This window comes from Podarcis liolepis, assembly GCF_965112155.1.
Source record: "Podarcis liolepis genome assembly, chromosome: 1".
In the NCBI taxonomy this organism is placed as follows: Eukaryota; Metazoa; Chordata; class Lepidosauria; order Squamata; family Lacertidae; genus Podarcis; species Podarcis liolepis.
In genome coordinates, this window is record NC_139554.1 from 74,344,103 (window position 1) to 74,368,693 (window position 24,591).

At 44.4% G+C, this 24,591-nt stretch overlaps 1 protein-coding gene across 1 annotated transcript; it reads left to right on the forward strand.

Annotated features, from left to right (window-relative positions):
• Positions 1 to 405: 405 nt before the first annotated feature.
• IGF2 (insulin like growth factor 2) lies at positions 406 to 24,094 on the forward strand. The gene is made up of 4 exons (XM_083493709.1): positions 406 to 806; positions 12,366 to 12,528; positions 18,795 to 18,961; positions 19,758 to 24,094. The coding sequence occupies exons 1-4, from the start codon at positions 600 to 602 to the stop codon at positions 19,998 to 20,000; spliced, it is 780 nt and encodes a 259-aa protein (XP_083349835.1). The 5' UTR covers positions 406 to 599; the 3' UTR covers positions 20,001 to 24,094.
• Positions 24,095 to 24,591: the final 497 nt, after the last annotated feature.

A 24,591-nucleotide genomic window follows, 5' to 3' on the forward strand; every position in this document is an offset into this window, starting at 1 on the left:
GATGAAAGGCAAATCATTGTTAAACATTGGGTAGCCTGAAGGTGCTGACATCTCTCAATCCCAATAGCATTTATTTAGTTCACCAAAGAAATATATATCTATATATCTATGTAGCATGCATGCATGCAAACAAACCCACCCTCCACATTTCCCCCTCTTTCCTGTGAGGGGGGAGGACGAGGAATGCTCTCCATGAAGTAAGAGCCCCCAACCATACTATTGGAACTTTTTTTTTTTTGTCTTCCAAATGGGAGTCTCAGGAGAGCTTAAAAAAATTAAAAGGGAGGAGGTTAAGAAAGGAGGGGGCGAATGAGAGGGGTTAGATAACCTCTGCAATTTTATTGGCTGCTACCTTGATGGCTGGAAGTTTGAGCATGCCCATTGGATGGGTGTATAAAAGAAGGGACAGTGAGCGCTCTCAGTCTGTCTCCTCAGCTGTGGAGCAGTTAATTGAGGCTCTAGCTGCTACTGGGAAGCCCCACCAGCGCTGCCTCTGGAAACCAGACCCACGCAAAGAGGCAGCAAAGACAGACAGGCAGACAGAGAAAGAGAGACAGAGAGAGGTGGTGGCGGTGAGGGAAAGGAAACCTCTTAAATATATGCAGACAGACAGAGATTTCTCTTTCAAAAAAGGGACTTGCTATACCAAATACAGCCAGAGAACCCAGCAAAGCAGCCTCACGATGTCAAGAGAGCAGAGGAACCACATGGATGAATGCTACAGCCACCCAGCCTTGTTCCAAATCTGCACGCAAGAAGTTGAGAGCGGCGGCAGCAGCAGCAGCAGCAGCTGTGGCAGTTCAAAGGTAAGGGGAAAAGCAAACCAGCCGAGACTTATCTCCCGTTTGCAAAGCAACCGGGCGGACGGAGGGCAGCGAGCGGGAATGGTGCAGGGCGCGGAGGGCAGAGCAGCAGCAGCAACAGCATCTCGGAGTAGCAGCTCTCCCCGAGAGCAAAGCTGCCACATTCGTGCGGTTTTCCCCCCCTGGGATGCTCTTTTTTATTTTATTTTTGCGCGCTCCGTCTCTTTCTCTCGCTCTCTCCCGTCGCTCCGTGGGCTCTCGAGTTCACCGAAGGACACACCGATTGCAGAAAAAGAGAAGCCAATAGCTGGAGTCCGGTCTTGGAGAAGAAGCACAAAAGTTTCTGCGCTCGGCTCCCGAGAGGGACGCGAGCACTTTTCCAAGTCCTGGGCTCCTTTGGCCACCCACAACTTTGCGCACTCTGCCTCGGAGTTGTGCGGTCCGTCTCCCCGCCCCGCCGCCTTGCACACCTTTTTTTTTTTTGTGAGGCGGTTTTCCCCTTCTCGCAACGGCTGTGCAAGCGTTTTGCAGAAAGTTCGCGCTGCAAAGGGGACCGGCTGCACGGAGCGAGAGTTTGCATACTTTTTCTTTTTTTAAAAAACCAACCATACCGCACAAACACACACAACTTTCGGTGGGCAGACTTCGGGTTAGCGGAGCAGTCAGGAAAAACAAACCCCCTAAGACCCCCGTTCTGCAATATTGGCCTGGGGACGCTAGAGGGACCCCGAGGGATGGGTCAGAGTCCCCTGTTTTGGACTCCTTGCAAAGGTTTGCACTCTTCCAGCTTTTGCAAGCGTCCAGCTCCGGGAACATTCCTGCGCTGTAGGGGCTGGGGGCTGCAGGACTGTGAATACCCAGAGCGATGAAACGGGAGGCAATTTCACGGGGAAGGGGCTGGTAAATCTCCCTTGAAGGCGCGGGCTGCACAATACACAACGGAGAGTTAGATCTGTCAAAGGAGACTGGAGGCAACCCTCCACTCCTTCGTCACTTTTATGAATGGAGGTGTTGCTGCCGGCCAGAAATTGTTTTGCAAATGCTGTGCGCCTCGTTTTCTGCCCTTTGTCATTGTTATTACTGTTGTTACTTTTTAAAAAGCAACCTAGGGACATTTTTGTATGCCAAAGGTCTTGATTGCATTTATGGTGCTTTGAAATTAAATAGCCGGTAGTCCTCAGGTTGTATGTGGACCTTTTGGGTGGAGAACCGAAGGTGCCCTTTGTATTTTGCCTGTGGAGAAGTGTCTAGATGAAGTTAGGCGTAAGTTCTCCTACATGTGATTTGGAGATCTGGATTGCAATTCTGTGCACAGGGACATGTAAGGTCATGTTCTTGTTTGCTGGACGGAACACTAAGTCGTGCTATTATTATTACTGGTATTATTATTACAAAATTATTGCCTGCTTTTCTCAAGCTGCTTAGAAGTGGGGAGGGGGTGTTTGAAGATTTGTGCATTTTGTATGAAGAACACACAGTTCCTTAGTCCTGGCAGTTAAATTCACTTCTTAAAAACAAAACTACAGCATGTTAGGTCTCTGAGGGATGAAAACAGAAGGAGGGGGTGGGGAGAAAACTGGAAAATAAAGCCCAAAACTGACCGAGAGCTAACTGCTGGCACATGGCCTTCTACTTTGTATAGATTATTCTTGTTGTTATTCCCTCTCCTTTTCCTTTTCTTTTCTTTTCTTCCAACTGCTTTCCCCAGAAGTAATTGTTTTTGAGAAACTTGGAAAGGTTTTAGCACTCTGATGAGCTGGAGGGATTTGGGTGACCTGAGGAAACTGTAGTTTTCAACATAACTGTACCAGCAGATGTGTCTGAACCGCTTTCAGCCAGGAGTACGCTGACAGGGTTCCTAATCTGTGGCTTAGAATGCTGAGTGTTTAAAAAGAAGGAAAGGAGGAAGGAGGAGTGGGCGGGGGAAGGTTTGCATCGGTGGTTTTAGCTGAGATAGTCGTAGGGAGAGAAGAGAGCGATGCTTCAAACCCTGCGGCTGGTGCCTCACTCTGCCCTACTGTAGACGACTGTTTACAACTCACTTCAGCACCACTAGTGTTTGTCAACAGTTGTTCAGGTTTCGGGTTTTTTCTTTTTACCCCAAGAGATTTTAGCCAGCCGTGGCACAAAATACTGTCTCGAGGGGAGACAGTTGAGTTGAGGGGTGTGTGAGGGAAAAGGGCTTCCCTTTGCTAATATCCAGATCTTTACTGGGGAAGATGCAGCGTAGCTTCTTGCAGAAAGAGACATCTTCTCCGCAACTTTCTTTAAAGTGAAAAGCTGTTTACCTGTGGTTTGCACAGAAGGCAGAATAGTTCTTTCTGACCTGTTGAGTGATCTACAGCAGCTCAAGGGAGATCAAGGGGAGTTTACAGTGCCGTCTCAGGCAGCCAAAAAGCACTCATCTTTTATGGTGCAAATATTTTCTTAAGCTGTCTGTGGAATGGGTACAACAGAGGCATTGCCTGCGGGGAGTAGGGGCGGGGGGGGGGAAACTTGTGTGCTTTAACTTGCTGTTACTATCTTGAAATTCTGTGCTGTGGCGGCTTTTAGACTGGCTGTCTTATTGTGCCAAGACGTTTACTCGGCAAGAGTCTGCTTCGTCAAGGAGTGAAGTGAGGAGGAGGAGGAGGAGGCTGTGAAACAAGAAGCTTTCAACAGGCGGGAATTTTGTCTTCTTGCAGGGCTTGGGAGAGTTAGCTACGAATTGCCAGGAAACAGAGCAAATTTGAAATCTGTTTGGGGGCAAATTGCGTGCCAGTCGACTCCAGCTCACCATGGACTTTGCTTGCAAGGGAGAGACGTATTCCCCCCCCTTTCTTATTGACTTCAGGTTTTGGAAGCAAATGCAGAAAAGGAAAGGGGGGAAATAAAGAAAGTTGTTAACCTGAGCAACTGAAACTGATCAGTCACCTGGGTGAAGACTGGCTTTTAAATCTTCCTTTTCCTGTCTCCTGCCAGATGCCTTTAGAAAGATTGTTCCTGTTTTTATTTAATGTACTAAATTCCCCCCCCCCCCCCGCTGAATACCAAAGTTCAAGCAATACTCTTATTTCAGTGGTAAATGTACACAGATTGAGGCTTGGTGCCTGAATATGATGTTCCTTTGTGGCACAGGAGGCTGAAGGGGGAGCTTTCCGCTAGCTTCATCCCCTTCCCCACTATCTTGTCTTAAAGCAAAGGACCACCTGAAAAGATGCACTGAAGACTGGTTGTGTCCAACTAAGGTCACATCCATGCCATACATTTAAAGCTCATGGCTTCTCCCCAAGAATCCTGGGAACTGTAGGGTACCCCTCCCAGAGCTACAGTTCTCAGCACCCTTAACAAACTAGAGTTTCCAGGATCTTTGGTTTTCCAACAAAGAATTTCAGAGGCATGTTTTGGATGTGACCTCAGTTTAATGAGACTGCAAATGGACTCAAGTCAGACATGCTCATTAATTTCAGTGGAACTACTTAGAGCATCCTTCCATTTAGCTGAGATTTCTGCATTGCAAGGGGTTGGACTAGATGACCCTTGGGATCCCTTCTAACTCTACAATTCTAAGGTTCTATGAATACAACTCATTTTCATCAGACTCAGGTGGCTGAAGTTTGCTTTGGTTCTACAGGGGTATGTGTGAGAGAGGTTGCAAGGGAGGACCAAGTTATATATAACTGAATGATAATGTATATGTAGCTTGTAACGTATGTAACGTATATGTGCATGGAGAGCCAACCCCCAACACTTTCCACATCTGAAAGCAAAAATAATCATCTGTGTTCTTCCAGCGCGATCTGTTTTCACCTTTTTTAAAAATGGCATTTTGAAGGCCCTTCAGATAGGACTTATATCAGGAATGGGAGGTGCCTTATGGCCCGCTTGCTGCTGCTGGACCTCAATCCTGACCATTTGGTCTTGATGGCTGAGGCTCAAGGGCAACAGGAGGGCCACGGTTCATAGAATCATAGAATCTTCTAACTGTAGAGCTGGAAGGGACCCCAAGGGTCATCTAGCCCAACCCCCGGCAATGCAGGAATCTCAACTAAAGCATCCATGACAGATGGCCCTCTGTCTCCCACCCTTAAGCCAGCTCAGGTGAAGCCAACTTAAAGCAGCCTTGCAAATCAGTCCACAGACCTTCCTAGGAGAGCTGTCACTTGGAGAAATGTTGGTCAGTTAACAGCATGACCTCTTTACTCGTTTTATTTTGATGATGTTGATTTATTAGTTTATATTCTGCTTAATGCCAAAATGAGTTTCTGTCTGGTTTAAAACTATATAATTTGCATAGGAATTAAAACAGTAGCTAGCTCTTTTCTTAGTTTTAGACTTTGAAACCTAGAGGCTGCACTCATGTCACTCCAGGCACCATCTCAGAAGCAGCTTTCCCTCCTTTGTGAGAAAGGAGGAGGGATGCCTCCTCTGATAGGTATACACATATGCCTGCATTGATAATTTATGGCATCTGTGACCTGAAAGGACCTGGCATTTATGACCTGAAACCACCATAACATCCATGCCAGCTTGCCTGCAGGCTATTATGACTTGGGATGCTGGTGACAAGGAAAACAGCTACGTGTAAGCTAGAACAGAAGTGTCCAGTGGAAGCAGCAGACATAAATTAGACCTCTGATTTCTGATATTATGCTTTTGGGGTATGTGGCTTTGCTGTGGAGCTTTATCATACCACACTCCAACATACTGAAATCCAGGGATACATAATAAAAGTTAACACCTCTGTGCCTCTTGCCTTTTATTTTTATCGTTACCATGCTAATGAACTTCTGTTTCAAAGCTGCCTTTTTTATTGTAACACATGGAAAGGTTCTTTCCTGTACTGGCAGTGTGTATACACACACACACACACACACACACACACACACACCACAATGGGGAATTCAGTTATTCAAGCGCTACTCCTTATGTAGCTAAATCAGAATTTAAAATAAATAGATAAATTATAAGGGAACTGGAATTGAAGGGTTGGAAATCCAAACAGGAACAGCCTGCACTACAACATTTTGTTGAAGTTCCTGTGTGCACCTAACCAATTAAGATCATACAAGTACAAGAGTTAAGAGGCAACTAGATGTAACTGTAGCAGGCCAATGTGACAGGAGCAGGTTGCCATTGCTGCTCTCTAAAAAGGTGGAGAAACACCTGTAGGCATACAATGGGAAGCTAGAGAATCTTTTCCCCACCTATGTTCTCCCCCTCCCCAAAAGAAGCTTCTTCCATTTCCTCCCAGCTGAACCTGAAGTACCTCTACCAGGAGAAAAAATAGCTGATAATTGAAGCATCCTCTTCCCACCAGCCTATCCTGTGATTTTTAAACCCTCCCACCAATGGCTTTATAGGAAATTGGCACAACACACTCTCTGGCCCATGACATTAAGTAGGCCCCTTAATATACAAGGCCAGTATAATATTAACAGCGGGGTGGAATTCAATTGTGGGGGACAATTTCAAATGCAAGATTCAGCAAGTCAGCTCTTGAATATATCTGAATTATAACTGTAAAAAAAAGTTGCGGCTTTTATGTGCGTTTGCTACATTTTAAAATGAAATGAATGTATTACAGTGTTACCAATCATGAGGCAAACAGGCCCCCTTTGCTCCACTTTGTTTTGGTTAAAGCAAAGGGATGTGTTATTTTGGCATGCACAGCTAGTAATATAGGTGCTGTACCCACTTCGTTGGGAATAAGACCCATGGAACCTAATGGGCTTTATTTCTGAGTGGACTGGTATTGGTTTGCACTGTGAATTGTATAGAAATCACTTGGCATGTAGAACCATTAAGCTGCTCTGAGATCCAGGTACTACTGAGGAATGTTCCCATGTGGCCTGTGCTGCTTTCTCCCCATGCCCTTCCTTAGAGTCAGCCCTCTCTTTCAAGGGAGCCTCAGGCACACAGGAGGGAACTTAACTGTGTTTATTTCCACCTTTCATCAGCCCGGACCTGATGGCTTTCCTGTGTATCCACTTGAGACAAATCCACAAGGTTGGAAATATCTAACTGAGGCATTTGACAAGCTGTGGCCATTCGTCTTTGATGCTGCACCCTTACCAAGGTCCTTACCCTGAGTCCAACCTGCTCCCCGAAACAGCCAAGAGAGTGGAGTGTGGGCTCTGGCCTGAGTGCTTAGGGGCAGGGATGGATAACCTGGCGTCAGATGTTGCTGAACTTACATCACCCAGCATCCCTAATCGTTGGCCATGCTGGCTGGTACTGATGGACGACGGAGTCCCAGCAACTTGTAGAAAGCCACAGGGTCCACATGTTGTTGCTGGGAGGAGCAGGAGAGCTTGGCAGCAAGCAGGCCACATGGCAACACTGGCTCTTAAGCCTCCTACTAAGCCCCTGTTATCTCTGCTGCCCCATTGTCTCTGGACTCCTGTGGAGTAAACACAAAGATGCAAGGTTGTTTGCAGAAGATTCATCTGGGGATGGGAAAGAGCAGGGAGTTCAGCACCCTGTAAACAAGGGTGTTTTTTTGCTCCCTTGCTGTTCTCAGCCTGGTCTCCTATTACATTGGCCTCTGGTGGTGAAGAAGGGAAGGGGGGGGAGGGTAGGAAATCTGCCCAAGGTGAACATTGCTGAATTGTATCTGAAAAGCGCAGCATTTAATTGTGGGAGGAGAGATCACAGGATGGGATCATGCAGGGTGTCCATTTTGGCGCTGGCTTAGGTTACAGTACAAGTACCATACTCCCCTTTGCGCAGCGTTTGTTTCAGGATGCTTCAGAAATGGCTCTCCTAACAGAAACCACCAGCAAGAGAATAATGTAAGTGTAGCTTGTTCACTTTTGGCCTAAGGGGAGGAAGGGAAGGAGCTATTGTGAGGAAGAGGGAATTCTATTCAAATGGAAAATGGATCAGTTCTGTGGTGAGGAGAAGCCATTCTAATTGCAGTCTGAACATTGTCTGAAATTACTGCTGCTGATGACAAAACAGTTGCTTCCTCCTCTCAAGGTGCCTGCATTAGCTCCTGGGCTGTGGCTTGGGCAGGAGAGAATAGTTTAATAACGGGATCAAAGGATAGAGTGGAAAGTTGGTTACCTAGAACCAAGTTCTCTGGCTGCTCACTTAAAAGTACCATTGACTTCCACTTCAAGAGAAAGGTGGAGATAAGCTAGCAGACAGAATATGTGGTGAGAAGTGAGGAAGTGGGGGTGAAATAGTTTCTTCATTTGGGTTTGCATCTCCCCACTTGCATTTTTCTATGCCGTTATCTCTGAGTTTTGCCAAGATATTGTTATGAGTGGGGGAGTCTGCATTGTTGACATGCCAAGCCATTTGAAGAGCCACATCACTTACCTCCTGTCATTGCAATGCCCACATAGCGTGGAGGGATAGCGCAGGAATGGCCAGAGTGGTGCCTGCAGGTGAGCCCAGAGGTCTTCTCTGGTGCCCACAGGGTCTTTCCTTCTCCCAAGTTAGGCTTGAAAGAAGCACTCTGTGGGATTGGCTAATAGTCTATTGGCCATTAGACTAGGCTGCAGTGTGTGCTTAGTTACAATGTATGTCTGCAGAGATGCCTTCCCACCCCCCAAATAACTTGTGAACTTCAGACACAAATTCCAGTTTTGAGGCTTCCTGGAAAACACACACACACTTGTTTAGCCAGTTTGTCAGAATTAAGCAACCACTTGTGGGCGACTAACTGTGACCAGGGTCAATGACAAGGTGGTTAAACTAACAACATGAGGCAGAAGTTAATTGGGAGCTGGGATTTTTGGTTGTCCTTACGGACAACGGAACACAGGACTGCGGCCTACACATGCGGCCTACAAGATGAGCCCAGGTAGGGTGGCGGGACTTTTGCTTCATCTGATGCAGTGTAGGTAGGGCTAGGGAGCACAGGTCACTACTTGTAGCTCACTGGGACATTTGGGACCGTGTGGCAGAATTTCTGCCTCTACTTAGCCTCTGAGTTTTGGGCAGTTCACCAAGTCACTTGTTGGCTTCCCACCTGTGGCATCCACCGCCACACTCAGGATTTCAACTTCTGGCATGTTCCCGTGGACAGCTGGAAAGGCAACACGGTACTCTGAGAGCTACATCCTGTCCTTGGTGATGGCTGCACTTACAGGTACCCATATGTTTTCCCCTGTGATGCAGATTGGGGCAATGGTTTGTTCTTAACCAGGAAAATGGCACAGAGACCTAAGCCCTCTCTTCCCTGGCAGCACAGTTAACACCCTTCCCCTATTCCACAGCTACAGTCACAACACAGGAGATCCTGCTCACAGATCTCTATTTGCAACAATATCTCCTTTATTTTCTTTAAGAAATACTGAATCCCTAGAAGGGGGGAGGGATAACAGTAATCATACCTGTAATATGGGCGAATATAGAAAAACGCTAAAACAGTGCATTGCAAACACCTTGTTACTGGTTGTTGTGGTTATTTCTTTGTTTGGAAGCCTGGATAGTCTGCAATACTTGCACCTTCCAGAATTAATATAGGACAGGCTAAATCTATACCATTGATTTGGACCAATTGCTTTGAGCAAGCTGAGCCTCTCTCTGTTTACAAAAATCACTTAGAGAGGCCACTTAGCCACACAGATGCTTGCATGCAGTACTGCATGCCAAATCACAGCAGCTCTCTAATAATGAAGGGAAAATCAAATCACCATGTGTTGTAAATTGATAGGTGGTGTTGGTTTAGACTCGACTCAGTGCAGTGTTAACTATTAACAGAGGCAGAAGATGTTGGTAGCATGCACACATTAAACCATTATTTCATTGTGCTGCTTCCAGACTATATGGGAGGCAAAATAGGGGAACTGCAAAGGTTAACATACGGTACCAAAATAATCACAAATATATTTATCCCTCAAGGAGCTTAGTTGTGTGATCCTAAAATACTTTGGACAGACACTGCTTTCATTAATAGATTTCATGACCTACAAGTTGACGCACACACCAATTTATTAAGATCATTATTCTGGGTCTAAAGGGGAAAGCATTTTAAGATTTTTAATTCCAAGGTGAATCTTATGAAACAGCACTTGATTCAAGACCAAATCAAATTGTTTTGAAATAATATACCAAACTACCTTTGGGCCATCACTGTGTTGCTCCTGCCTAGTACAGCAATTATTTCCCTGCATCTGCATTGTGGGACTCCTCCACTGGGGACTGAGTAGACTGTAAGTTACTAGAAAGTTGGTAATCCAGGATAGGTGGTATGGATTAATGGATAGAAAGCCGGCCTTGGACTCTGTCTAGGGTCACATTAGAAAGCTTGGGGCTAAGCCAGGAATAGATTGAACTAGATCACTGGTGGGATTCATTCCAACTCTACGAAAGGTCACCCTGTCTGCCTTGTGCTGTTGTGAATGATGACCATACGTTAGCTAGACTTTCCAAAGAACAGCAATGCTGTCTCTGAAGGCGGTGTTAAGTCTGGTTTAAAGTTGTCCAGAGCAACAGTCTAGCAATTAGGGGAGCTATATTTGATAGGTCAAAATACCCACTTTTGAAATTTATGATTGACAAAGAAGGTGCCCTGATTTCACTGAACAGGAGGAGCAACGTGTTGTTATAGACAACCAAGTATTATTTGAGGACAAGCTGTTGTTGAATTGGTTTTTACCAGGTGTTGCTGTACTTTAAAAGAGCAACAGATCGTTTCATTTTTTTAAAAAAAATAACTGTACCAAATAACTTTTTGCAGCATGCCACAAATATAATTACACCCTTTAGAGCTCCTGCTCAAAAGTAAAGAGATGTCCCTCTTTACTTGTATGCCACTAAAGACTTTTATCAGTTGACACATGCTTGGTGAATCATGATATTCATAACACATTTGATTGGTGCAGTTATTATCGTAATATGGTTGTTTTGTGCTATTATATACTTGTATTTTATTGATATGGTGCAATATATTGTTATTGTTTATATTTGTATATCTCTCCAGTAGACTCTAAAGTCATTATATGGCACTAATTATATATATATATTTAGTACCTTTATTTTTGGCATAGAAACTTGTAGCCTTTTTGGGGGAGGGGAAGCCAAATGTTTATAGTATGGTGTACCTCCACCACAGGGTCTAGACCCTGACAAACTTTTACACTCTCTCTTGTTTGGAAATGCAGGTAGCACTTCTGTCCTAGCTGGGGCCCCATCTGAACTATACATTGAAAGCAGTATCATGCCACTTGAAACAGTCACAGCTTTCCCCAAATAATCCTGAGAAGAGTACAGTCGTACTTTGGTTCTTTCTGGGAGTCCGTTTGACTCCCAAAACTGTTCAACAATGAAAACACGGCTTCTGATTGGTTGCAGAAGTGTCCTGCAGCCAATCGGAAGCTGCACCAGACGTTCGGCTTCCGAAAATTTCTTGAAATCTGGAACACTCACTTCCAGTTTTCAATCATTCGGGAGCCAAAACGTATGAGTTCCAAGGTGTTTGGCAACCAAGGTACGACTGTAGGTTGTTAAGGGTGCTGAGAGTTGATGGAAGACCCCTATTCCCCTCATAGAGCTTCCCTCTTTCCAGGGTACTCTGGAAATGGTAGCTCTATGAGGGAAATCGGGGTCTCCTAACAACTCGCTGCACCCTTAACAAACTACACACCCCAGGATATTTTTTGGGGGGAGGGGGAGCCATAACTGTTAAACTGATGTGATACTGCTTTAAATATATAGTGGGGACGGGGCCTGCCTTGTATCTGGACTTGGGGGCCCTGCCTTGAGTCCTTCAGTGAAACAACTGTTCATCGCCTGGCTTCAGTTTTTAAAAGGTGAACTGAAGTGGCCGCAGTGAGCTTTGTTATGTTGGTTTCTTCAACGTATGTTTTATGGCAGGAATGTGGAACCTGTGGCCAGATGTTGCTGGACTCCAACTCCCATCACCCTGGTGGCTGGGCTGATGGGAGTCAGTCTTCTATCAACATCTGGAGAACTGCAGGTTCCCCATCCCTGATTTATGGTATTTGTAATGTGAGATGCTTGTGTATTGCCCTCTCCTTGGCGTATGTCTCTTCATCCCCATTGGCAATCTTGTCTGTTACATTTGACTCCTGATAGGCCATCCAGAGAGAACTGCAAGAGCTGAGGGAGGCATTCCCTTTCCCATCAAGAGATCTCTCTCTAGGCTACCTCTCTGTTCAATATAGAGGTGTTGCTTTTTAGCTGACAATCGGGGAGGCCATTATCTCATTGGAAAGTCACTTGTGGCAATTTGATGCTCAGGACCTGAGCTCAAAATTAATCAACTCTCAAAGCAAGGCAAGGTGTCATTTCTTCCTTTGCACTGGAAGAACTCAATTTTGGGAAAGGTATGGTGGGAAAAGCCTCAGGCAAATGATTTAGTATGGATTGCAGGGTTAATACTAATATAGATTATACAATATTAATTACCTGTGCTTTGTTGGGATTGCTTTGGTATTCAGAATAAAAAAAGACCAAACACACACACACACACACACACACACACACACACACACACACACTTATTTTGCTACTGTATTCCGTTTTCAACATTTCACAGCTGTTTGGATAATATAGAAGGAACCGTTCTGTAGCCATTCTTAATGCCTTTGAACATGTGTCTCTTAGGTGCAGAAGATGTGCACCTCCAGGAGGATACTGCTGCTTGCCCTCACCTTCCTGGCCTACACAGTGGATTCTGTTTCTGCATATGGTGCTCCTGAAACCCTCTGTGGGGGAGAGCTGGTGGACACACTGCAGTTTGTCTGTGGAGACCGAGGTTTTTACTTCAGTAAGTATATTCTTTATGCACAGCCTTTGTTGACGTTGTTTTTATATGGTGTATTTCAAGTTTTGAAAACATATACATGAAATACCATCTCAACAGAAGCCCTATAAGGTAGGCCAGTGCTATCTCCCTATTACTGGGCAATGTGACAGTAACGAACCTGTACTCATATGTGAATAAAACGTAAAAGTTGAAATCCTTTGCCCACTGACCTGGGGCTAAGCCTCATTAAACTTAGTGTGACTTAGTTTTGAATAGACATGTGCAGGACTGTGTTATTAGTTCTCCAGCTCTCCTGCACTCATTTTCCTCTTACAGCTCATGGGTCTGTAAAAGGTCCTTCCTTCCCTTGTTTGCTGAAGACCTATGTGTCCTGAGGGAAGGCAGGAGCGAGGGAGATCAAGCCAGGAAGCACACAGACAATGGGCTCCTGGTAAAACAGAGAGTCACCACTGGTGGACTTTGGGGTCTCAAATTCACACACCCTGTGCCTCTCACCTTCCATTGGGCATCATAATGGTGGCACCCTTGAGGCTCTGTGCCCAGTGCAACTGAACCGGTTGAGCTCCCTTAAATCTGTATCTGGAGTCACTCTACATTTTACATCATATATTTTTTAGTGTTTTAAAGTTGTAAATGCCATTAGCTGTCTGGGCAGAAAGGTGGTGTATAAATCCAATAAAATAAATAAGAAACGAGAAGCAATTCCATCCCCGCCCATTGTTTACCTCTGGCAATGCTGTAGGTGGTGATGCCCTGCTTTATGGAGCTTTATTGCTTTGCTGTTGACTGGAGACGCAGAAGTTCTGTGAGACATGAAGTCTAATCCCATGGATGCTGCAGCTAAACTGCTTAACCTAAAATGGGACTGGGGGTTATCTGAGATAGATCCCTGTACCATTTTGAGTCAGAGCTGCATTTGAGCAAAAACACAGCTTACCTGGTTTCAGAAGAGTTTTGCCTTCGGCCAAAGTTGAACTCTTTACGCAGCAAAGAGTGCCCACTACCACCAGAAACTTACATTGATGGGTAGCCACATACAATCCAACAATAACAATACCATCCTTAAATCAGTACTTTTGAACCCATCACCTAATTTCCCAATGAGAAGTCTTTAGTGAGCAAGGAGTTTTCTTGCCCAAGGACAAGTCCCTCCAGCACACAAGATGATGGGGTCTGTGGAAGTGTTCCTTCAGTATAGGTTGGTTTATCTCTCAGAGCACCAATGCGCTGTGCTGCTTATGTCATTTACCCTTGCAACCACCATGTGAGATTGTTTGTGATTGCTGAGAAACTGGCCACTGTAAAGCATTTTGTTTTTTAGTCACAGAGGATTAAAAAAATGTGTTGCTATGTGGGAATCCGGTTGCATTGCATTCTTCTGCACCTCTATGCTTCTGTGGCATTCTTGTATTCATGGTGCACTGGGAATGATGAAAACGATATTGGAAACAATGAGGATGCCCCCCCCCATGGTATATTGGTACATCAGTCTGCACATAGAGCCCTTTTCATGCACTGGCCACTCTTAGCCCACATAGCCTCATTTTATATATATATATATGTGTGTGTGTGTGTGTGTGTGTGTGTGTGTGTGTGTGTGTGTGCACATTGCATTGCATTGCATTGCATTTTAGAAGTGCATGGATTGGATCAATGACTGAGCTCAAAGCTTGCCTACAAGCCCACCCACTTTGATTGGGACACCCTGCCTTTTAAGCCGAGATGTGATGTTGCTTTCTGGTTGCAAATCAGTGAGGGAAGCATGCTCAGCACATAACCAGAAGCATTCTCCAGTTGCTTCATATGTTCCCAAGACGGAACTCTTGGAACTGAATCCGGGTTCCAGGACATGGATCCCTGACTTAATAACTGGGTATAATTTATTCTAGAGTTATCATAGAAATGACAAGCTTTTTTGGCAAGGTGGGGGGAGGTGGTCAAGGATACAGAAAATTAGAGTGCTCGTCAGTGAGGTCCAAGTGTTCTGCTGCAGTAGGAGAACAGAGGGTAACTTGGAGCACTTTAGCACAGAAAGACCTGCCAGTGTTTGCTGCCATAAACTAGACAGGAAGCATAGTATCTACCAGAGTCTATAGTAAGAATGCTGCGCGGCTCATTGTCCTGTCTGGCATCAAAAGATGTCCTTCCCCTACTTCCCATGTTGTAGTAGGTGGTCTGAAGTCTCCTCTGAAAACATTTTTAGAAGGGAAGTTGCTTTTTAGGCTCTTTAATCTACCACTATGTCCGAAGGCCCCAAAGGTCAGGAGCCCAGCTGAGGCAATTCATCATAGTCCTATTGAAGTCAGGCTTGCACTGAGTCCTAAGAGAGTTTGGCTCTCAGATGTTTTAAGTACCATTTCTTTCTTAGTGGGGGTGGGGATGCTGGTGGCGGCGCTGGAGAGAGGGGCTGGAGAGCTAAAAATACTCTCTGGGTAGGGCTAGGAAGCAGATACTCCACAAGAAGCCTAATTAGTATTTGTTTTGCACAATGTTTGCAAAACTAGTCACTTAAACTGCTGCAAAAATGTATGAAAGGTGATGCTGCAGAAGGAACAGCTCTTGTTGCTTCCATATACCAACATCAACCATAGACACAAAATCCAGAACACTGATCAGCATTTAAGGAGTTCTTGTATGTATGTATGTATGTATGTATGTATGTATGTATGATTATATCCCACCTTTCCCAGATAAGGAGCCTAGTGTGGCGTGTGGAACAGCGGCTGGTACTTGGAATAAACATTTTAGCTCTGAGGGGATTCCTCTCCACTCCCACCCAAAACATTAAATCCCTCTCAGAAATTGGTAAGAGAGACCTGAATCTTCCTTCATGGACTAGAAGAGAAGAGGCGTCTGATTTCTGTAAACAACAGCTCCTGTTTCTTCCTTTCCAACAGCTGATAAGAATTTAGCTCTTTCCAGCCACTTATGCTGACAAAGCACATTCTCTCTCTCTCTCTCTCTCTCTCTCTCTCTCTCTCTCTCTCTGCATCCTGCAGAATAATACTAGGAAAAATAGGGAGGGGGGGGAGAGAAGCTATTTTGGGGGAGGGGTTTGGAACAATGGCTGCTGCTGCCCAGCCATCTGACAAAGGACCACTTGTTGGTGCCCACATTCCTTTGACAGGGGAAGAGAGGATTGTTTACACCCAAAGTCTTCTTCCGCTTGACTTGGTGCTTGATTGATCAGCCAGAAGTGGTGGTTAGGGGGCGTGCGAGGAAAGCGGGCACAGGTTTTGCTGGATCTTACAATTACTCGGAAGTGTGGCACATAAGTCCCTATATGCAGGCACATACACAAGACACTTCTTCCTTGGTACGCACATGTGCATTTGCAATACAATCCCAAACAACATTGCAAGCACAACATAGGCTAGTTGCGATTCCTGTTTGAAGGGGGGGGGGGAGTGAGGGCAAATTAAAACCCCAAGAAGGCAAGGGGGACTCTGATTCTTCAGCAAATTAGTGTCTAGCCACTGTGTCCGTGTCTGTCGCCTGCTGCTGTGTGGGTGCAGGATGCAGAGGCTGTATGTGCTGTTGAATGTGACCTCCTGGGTCTTTTCCTGAGAGGAAGCTCAAAAGATTGCATGACAGTGGATGGACCAAAGGGGCCCAAATATAGCTTACTGCTGAAAGTCAGCCAGCTTGAGCCTGAGTGATCTCTGGCTGGGCGACATCCTTCTGTACGAGGCCCCAGTAACACCTCTCCAATACGAAAGCAGCCTTCATAATGAAGGTGAGTCAACTGAAAGGAGAAGGGACAATTTAAAGGAAGACAGCCACCTACTCTCTGATGCGAGCTGGCAGGGTGGGTTAGTGCCTAAGCTGTGGAGCAGAAACTGCCCAGGGTCAGATCTCATTTTGCCAGCAAGGGAGCTCTCTCAGCCTCAAGGAGTCAGCAATGTGGGGGGGGGGGGGACACAATGATGGCCTACCTTACAGGGCAGCTGTGAGGATGGATGAGCTGGTGCAAGTGTGCTTTGGTTATCTGAGAGTTGTATATATGATTGCCCAAGTACTTTTATTACTGTGTGCTCGTGTTATAGACTTACTTTGTTTCATCTTCTCTAGTTAGTAGCAAAATCTCAGTTGTCTGCATGTGACTCTTGCATCACAGACTAAGCTGTTGGGAAACTCACCGCCTGACAGTGTGTATACATGACTGCATTCTGGAATGAATGCTCAAACTAACCAGCACTATTTGTTTTTTGTCCCCCCCCCCCACTAGAAGTGCATTGCTTTCATTCATGGTGTGTAGAAATAGTTTTGATATAGAATATCCTTGCTTGCTTCCCCCCACCTTTTATTGGGGTGGGGGTGGGAGTCTTGTATTGAAGGGAAGGATATACTGAATTTTGGACAGTCAAATCCCAGTCCAATTATTTAACAGGATAATTGGATAATGTGGCCTATCCTAGGAAATATTTGGCAGTAACCATGAAAGAGAAAATAGCAGATGACAGATATAGAAAAGTTAATTCATTTCAGGCCAGGAAGACAGAAACAAATACTCGTAATAGAAAGCATACTGGAATTTCTCATGAAATGCCATGGTGCACATTATATTTTGACCTGCAGAACAGTGGACACGGAATTGAGCATGTGTCAGGACAGCAAAGAGACACTTAACTCTAGCATGTTGATACAACGTACTGTACATTAAAATGAAAGGATCTTGTTTCCTGGAATGCTGAAAGTTGCGTATCCATTAGCAGCCAAAATTCCAGCAAGGTCATTTTCCCTTGCTGTGTTTCAAATCACATTGGCACATCGTCTACACATCAGTATGGTGGAATGTGTTTCCAGATCACCTGCTCTCTGTCCACATGAATGAGCAGAGAATGGGCACGAATGTCTTCCATTGGCTTCTGTTTTCAAATCCAATTGAAGCTGGTTTGGAGGAAAACGCATCAAAATGCAGTATTTCTCAAGAAATTACAGGACAGATGTGGCTGGTGTCATATGTACACAGCTTCACAAACCAGCGCACTGGCTGCAGAGTTAAAGGGAATGCGTACACAGAGACAAGCTAGGAAAGGTTTTTTTTCCTCAGGACTATCTCGCCCATGAGGCAAGGTGAGGCCACTGCCTCAGATGGCAGAATCCACAGGGGCAGGAGATCCTGATGTAGATCTTTATTCCCCACCCCACATTGCTCATGATGTAGATCTTTACTCATTCCTTCTTTCTTAGTAAGGAGGGGGCATTTTGTGCTTCACCTCAGGGGCAAAACTGCCTTGGGCTGCCCCTGAGGCTCCTATAGTTAATAGTTGAGTAGAAGAAGAAATTTCACTCTTCTGTGCAACTGTTAAAACTTCAGGAGTCTGGCCACTCTGATATTTGGCTACTTAAGAAAAGACCTGCACTGAGCAAGTTAAATGCAGCCCATGGACCCTGATAGACACACTGTTGTTGCTATTGTTGTTGTCGTCATCTTTATATCTGGCAGGCAGCAAAAAGAGGTCCAGTGAGTTCTTGATGAGCAGCCATTGCAGAGTTGAAGTTGCAGCTTCCCACACTTTTATGGCATGCCAATACTTTGCTATAAAATGTGGGATTGCCTGTAGCATTATTTTGTACACTGCTCTGGCCCTGATGGCCTTAGGCTACAAAGTGGTTCATAAATACATATTTTTGTGAACCACTTGGGTGAGGCCAGTCTTAAAGAACAACAACAACAACAACAACAACAACAACAACAACAACAACAACAAAAGATTAGCACCCTGGTCCCCTTTCCCTCCCTTTCTGTGTTAACTAACCAAGGGCACAACATGCACCCCATGCTGATGACTGGGGACAAGGGGCGGGATGGTGCATAGCCACCTCTCTGCCAGCCTCTGTCAGTGGAGAGGAGTGCTACCAATGGAGGGGGCTATCTTTGTGGCAGAGTCCACAGCTTTGCCCAGCTTGATGCAAAGCTACCACTGGGGGTTCTCATTGGTAGTAGGCAGTAGAAAGTGCCAGAACAGGATGACTGGAGGAAGAACACCAGTGGCTTTTGAACTGCTGTGTCCAAAGCCCTGCAGATCCTGCTCCCTAAGCCCCATAGCCATGCCAGCTTGAACCTGGTGTAACAAAAACAAACACCAACCATTTACACCTTCTGCCTTGGCTGGCATGAACTGCTAGATCTTTGGATGTAGTGGTGGATTTGCTGCTGTCTTTTCAGGGTTAGGGTTGCTTTTTTAAAATGTGCCATGTGCAAATAAATAAATGCTCTTAATTTGTTTTCTAACTTTAAGGTGGCATTTCTGCTGTTACAGGTAGGCCTGTGGGCAGAAACAGAGGAAGGCTCAACCGTGGCATAGTAGAGGAGTGCTGTTTCCGGAGCTGCGATCTTAACCTTTTGGAAACTTACTGCGCAAAATCTGTCAAATCGGAGCGTGACCTCTCGTCATCTTCTCTTGTAGCCTTACCAGCACTGAACAAGGTAAGTGGAGATGCTATCTGAGTAACAGGAGGCATTTTAGCATTGGACAACCAGGAACCCGTATCTTTAGCATCTGCTGCTTTTGCAGTTGCAGCAAAACAGTTTTATCTCTGCGTGAGGTGCAGATAATGTCTTACACACAAGCAGATCAAGAAATTGCTGGGGGTGGGAAAGAAAAGCAATATAAAGCAAATGTGTATATCATTGTTCCTACTTTATATACGCCATAAAGGTAGCAGGGCTTTTTTTTCTAAATAAACATGCACAGGATTTTTACTGTCAGTGAGCACTTGTTGATAGGTCATGGGAGAAATGCTACTGAACAGCCTTCCGAATGTAGAGTTCTCCTGTTCAGGGTGCCAGTGTGTCAGCCACTCACTCTCTCTTCCAAAGGTTGCCAGTCTTTTTGGCCCAGTGGGTACCAATCAAATAGTACAGTCATACCTTGGTTGCTGAACAACGTGGAACTTGTACGTTTCAGCTCCCAAACGATCAAAAACCGGAAGTGAGTGTTCCGGTTTCCAAAAGATTTTCGGAAGCCGAGCATCTGGTGTGGCTTCCATTTGGCTGCAGGACGCTCCTGCGTCCAATCGGAAGCTGTGCCTTGGTTTTTAAACAGTTCCAGGAGTCGAATGGACCCGCGGAACTCATTCTGTTCGAGAACCAAGGTACAACTGTAGCTGCTATTGAGTGGGGTGACATTTTATGGTGAATTTAAACTGTGGATATCTCTATTTCATTGTTGCGGCATACTGATGTTCCACTTCCATTTCTCCCCCTCTTGCTTTCCTTTAAGGATCCCTTTCAAAAGCCCTCTCATGCCAGGTACTCAAAATATGACATATGGCAGAAGAAAGGTTCACAGCGCCTTCAGAGAGGGATTCCCAACATCCACCGGGCCCGCCGGTATCGATGGCAAACTGAAGGACTGCAGGAGTCTGAGGAGTCAAAGATCCATCGCCCCTTGATTGTCCTGCCTACCCAGAAGCCTCTTGTTGTGCAAACCACCACCTCAGAAACATTGGGCAGCCAGAAGTGAACTGTGATGAACAATTTCCAAAATGGACTCTTTATTTTTTATTTCCTAGGCCTGGCCTCACCCTTTTCTCTCTCCCAAACCAAGGTGGAGGGGTGAGGGCAAATGCCCTTTCACACCAAGGAGTAACCACAAGGGGCACCATTAACACCAAACAACTGACATAGAAAGAGAAACAGGATTACAACGTTGGCGGTGGCAGCAACAACATTTCTGTGGCATTGTCTTTTAAGTATTTTTTGTTTGCTGGTTCTTGTTCCTTTCCTACCCAGTATTCTCAGCCTTTACTTAAAAGGGACAGTTAAGGCACTTGAACTATTTAATATTGGGCCACTGCCTGTCAATTTACCAACCAATGAAGACAGAGAAAGAGAAAATAATGATATTGAAAGAAGCCCAGTTTATGTCTGTATTGACAATAAAAGTGAAGTTGGGGTGGGGGGTTGGAGTGGAATATCTGAAGGTTTAAAATTTTGGCCTCATTTTCACCCCACTAGGTTTTTTTCCTTTGGAAATCACAAGTCTATAGTATGTGTTTGAGACTTCTTCTTCATTTTTTTCCATGTTTTAAAAGCCAGAGAAGAAATGATGAGGCCCACTACCTTTTTTTAAAATTACACAATTCCAAATGTACTTGCACCTTTAAAAATCACCGATGAAGTGAGAGTGTGTGAACGTTAAGTTCACTTTAATGGAGGAGGCGTCTGCATTGCACATTTGCCACAGATTTAGTTGAATTATATAAGATATATATTATATATAACTTTTTTTGGCAGAAAAAGCACTATTTTTAATGGGACCATTTTTGTGTGTGTGTGTGTGTATGTGTGTATGTAGTAACTGAAGAGGGATTGTAATGTTTAAATGTTGTTATGGTGCTAATGTAAGTTGGAAAAGGGGAAAACGAACCCAGAAAATTAGAAGAGGGTGGGGTGGGAAGGACAAGATCTCGAATACTGAACTTGAAATTTTTTAGCTTTTCGTTTTAGGAAAGTGTGATAAGTGTGTTCTTTTTTTTTTTCTCTTCTGAAATATAGCTTGGTCATGACCATATGAGCTAATTGCCTTTCACTCATATACACAAAATGCATGCACATGCAGAAACACAATAATACATCTATATGCATTTTAGATCAAAATATTTTTTTCTTAAGTCCTTCACTCATTCCCTGATACCCAGAGCATGCCAAGTGCAAAAGGCATATGCATGTGCTTTGTGAGTTACCTGATTCTGTTCCATGGAAGCAATCATTATACATAGAGTACTCATTTTTGGCTTTTGCAGCCTGAGAGTCACCATCCTCCTACCGAGGTGTTTTAAATCAATTTTCTGGCCACCTCTGCTATCTTCTCTCTGATGCAATGCCATTTTTCTGGAAAGCGACTCTTTGCATCTATCAGGTTTGGCAAGAACATAGATTTGTTGTTGCCCAATCGAGCCTTATTAGGAGAAATGGCTCAAAACAATTGACCATCTCCTTATCTTGCTTCTGCTTCTGCTTCCTTCTTCCCTGTCAAAAGGGGAAGGTGCAATTCTTCTGAAGGCTCTCTTGCGCCATCCCATCATGACAGCAATAACAACCACTTAAAGCACCAAGTTTCCCCTTTCCCTGCTAGAGTGAGGGAGAGGTTTTGGGGGGAGGGGTTAGCACAAAAACTCCAGAGGAAAAGGAGGTAACCTAACAGATTTGAAGGGAAGGTTGTTCTTCACTGCCTCATAGGGCCTGAGGGACAGGAGAGAGTTGATGCATCAAGGACTGGAACTTTTAAAACCCAATTATCTGCTCAAAACTCAAGGCTTAATTGGAGAGGTATGGAGAAGGTGGTATAAAAAATAATAATCAAATGTTCTACAGTCAACCATTGGCTCATTTAGAACCATAAGAGCAATGCCACATATAAATTGCGTAGAGAAAGGGGAACATCTTATCAGTGCTGTACCTGCTTTGCCTTATATCTATATATATATACATTTAAAGAACATAAAGATTACTTGAATTATTTTTAAGAAAGGGTAAGGTTTTTTTTTTTATAAAAAATGTTTGAAATTGTTACCTTGCAATCTTGAGCCATGAAACATTTGGGGATTTTGTTTGTTTGTTTGTTTTCCATGGCCCTGCAAACCACAAAAATATGCTCCTTAATCATTTACGAAGCAGCGGGTAAATACACAGCTCAGATAAAATGTTTTGGGGTTGGGTGGGGTGGAGTGGGGAAAACAAAAGAGGCTTTTTTAAAAAAAAAAAGTTTCCAACACAGAAGCTTTCATAGAAGCTCTTTACCAAAAGTCCCCCTTTTTTAAGGTGACAAGTAAAATAGTCGCTCAAAGATGATGAAGCTGCCCTTATAGCTTTCTATATATGCTTTGGTAGAGGGAACAGGGACGATCATTTTTTTTTGAGAGTGAGGAAAGAGCAAAGGGAATTTTATATATAGTCTGGGCTGAGTTCTGCAAAGCAGTTAAGTACCTGCGTGCTTTGAGCTTACAGCATATTAGTCCAAGTCAGTGGAATGTCCACAAAGTTAATACATGCTCAAGTGCTTGTCAACTTGTGGGTGGGAGGCGAGGAGTCTCAACAGACAACACTGAGTGAAGGGGCCCATGTAAATGTTCCATGAAGGAAAGTGTATGTTTATAAATTGGCTTTGGAACACTTGCGTCTTGCAGGCTGGTTCACTGCCCCCCTCACAGTTGATTTCTTCCCCCTCCACCTTGTGTAATCATTTACCTTAGTACCTGGTAAAGTTAAGCGTTTTTATCATACTTTGCCAAAACTTTTCAAAAAGCAAAGCAAATGTAAATTCAGGGCCCGATCAATCAACATGTTAGGCCCAAATTCCAGGATAATAAATCCCAGGAAGTTTAGAATCTGGGTATACTCTAAAGAGGCATATTTTTTGAATGAGTGCCCACATTGATTTGTTTGAATTAGATCCAAGCCTAAACTGTGCACAGGAAGTAGAGCTGCGTATTATATAGACAAGACTTTCCCCGAACATGATCAAAACTTATATAGCATCTTGGCTGTTGGGCTTTCTTTTTTCCAGGCTTGCATGCACTCTCTTTAATGCTTCACTTCTATGTGTGCATACTTTGGTTCCTTCCGAGTAAACATACATAGGCCTTGGTCTGCCTGCTTTATACAAAAATAGTGGCAATGCAACCAAAGGAAATGTGTTCATGTACTGGGATAGTTGAGTACACCCTATGGAACACTCAGTTGGTTGTTCAAATCACCCAGGTGCCTTGGGAACTACTAAACTTACAACACTGTTCAACAACCTGCTGACCCAAGAGACCTACAGAATCTGTACTAAGGCATGTAATGTTTGAATGAGTGGTTGATGGGTATTGATGTCTTCAAGCCTTCTGTTGCAGTGAGCAAAAGTGTAACTGATTTTGTGAGGTTGCTCTTCCACTACAAGCGTAATCGTGGAAATGGACCCCTGCTGAAGAGCAACCAAATCAAGGATGGCTATTTTTTTCATAGTAGAAGCCTGTCTGAGCACAACCCGCTAGGAGTTAGATGTAAAAATACCTTTATCGGTGTAACACAACTGATTCTTGGGGCATTTGTCGTTTACAAACTAGTGTTTTGTTCTGGGGTGGTTTTTTTTGGGGGGGGGAGGGTTAAAAATGGACATACAAACATTGCTGAAACACATACTGGTCTGTTTTCTTCCAACCTCTGGTGCAAAGCCACAACGCTTGAGGGAGGGAGTCTGGTTCCCCCAACTGGTTCCACAGTCTTACTGGCCCATAGAGAGCTTCATCCATTTCATCCTGCCTGTTTGCAAAGGCTCAGACTTTTGGTGATGGACCTAGCTGCCTCTGCACTAAATGAAGGGAAGAATTGTATTTGTTGTTTTTTTTAAAAAAAGAAAAAATGTTCTTGTTTTTTTGTCATATGTATTATTGTCTGCTCAAGTTTTATATGGCGGGGAGGGAGTGGGGAAGGGGGGGGATGGGTGTTGATGTATCTTGAAATATTTCACTTGTGTGCACTCAATATGCAAGAGTCAAACTGCCCGGATTATGCACCTATTGTACTTTTCATTCGTAATACAGTATCAATAAAGCAATCGGCTACAATGTTCTTCCGCCTCAGGTGGCTTTCTGTAAAAATGGTCTTCTCTTTAATCCATGCAACTGATCACGCCCCACACTTCTTCCAAACAGCTCAGGCCTTTGTTGGGGCTGGCTTGCTGGCCTGACATGTTCTTGTGCCTTTTAAGTAGTGGTTTAAAGATAACCATTAAAATGGAGAGCCAGGAGCCTTGGAAGCTGCCCCTCAACAGTATCCGGACCCATAGGCTTGACCAGGCATGCAGTCAGCCCAATTACAGCCACCTTCACTATAGTGAAATGGATTGCATTTCTATTTAAATTTTGGCAATGTCTAAATTCCCACCTATACATATAAATTAGCATATGCATTTTTTTAAAAAAAATGAGTTAGTGCCCTCATTTTGTTTTTGCTTCCCCCACCCCACCCCATGTGTTTCTTGTTCAGGGCTGTGGGTTGGAGCCACATGTTGAGTGAAAGATTCCTGCATTGCAGGGGGTTGGACTGAATGATTCTTTGATTCATTT

What these genes read in the sequence shown, in the direction of transcription:
- IGF2 (XM_083493709.1), top strand. Translation starts at nt 600, where the DNA reads ATGCAGACAGACAGAGATTTCTCTTTCAAAAAAGGGACTTGCTATACC. An exon ending in GCAGCTGTGGCAGTTCAAAG is followed by an intron (nt 807 to 12,365) that starts GTAAGGGGAAAA and finishes TGTGTCTCTTAG; the next exon opens with GTGCAGAAGATGTGCACCTC. An exon ending in AGACCGAGGTTTTTACTTCA is followed by an intron (nt 12,529 to 18,794) that starts GTAAGTATATTC and finishes CTGCTGTTACAG; the next exon opens with GTAGGCCTGTGGGCAGAAAC.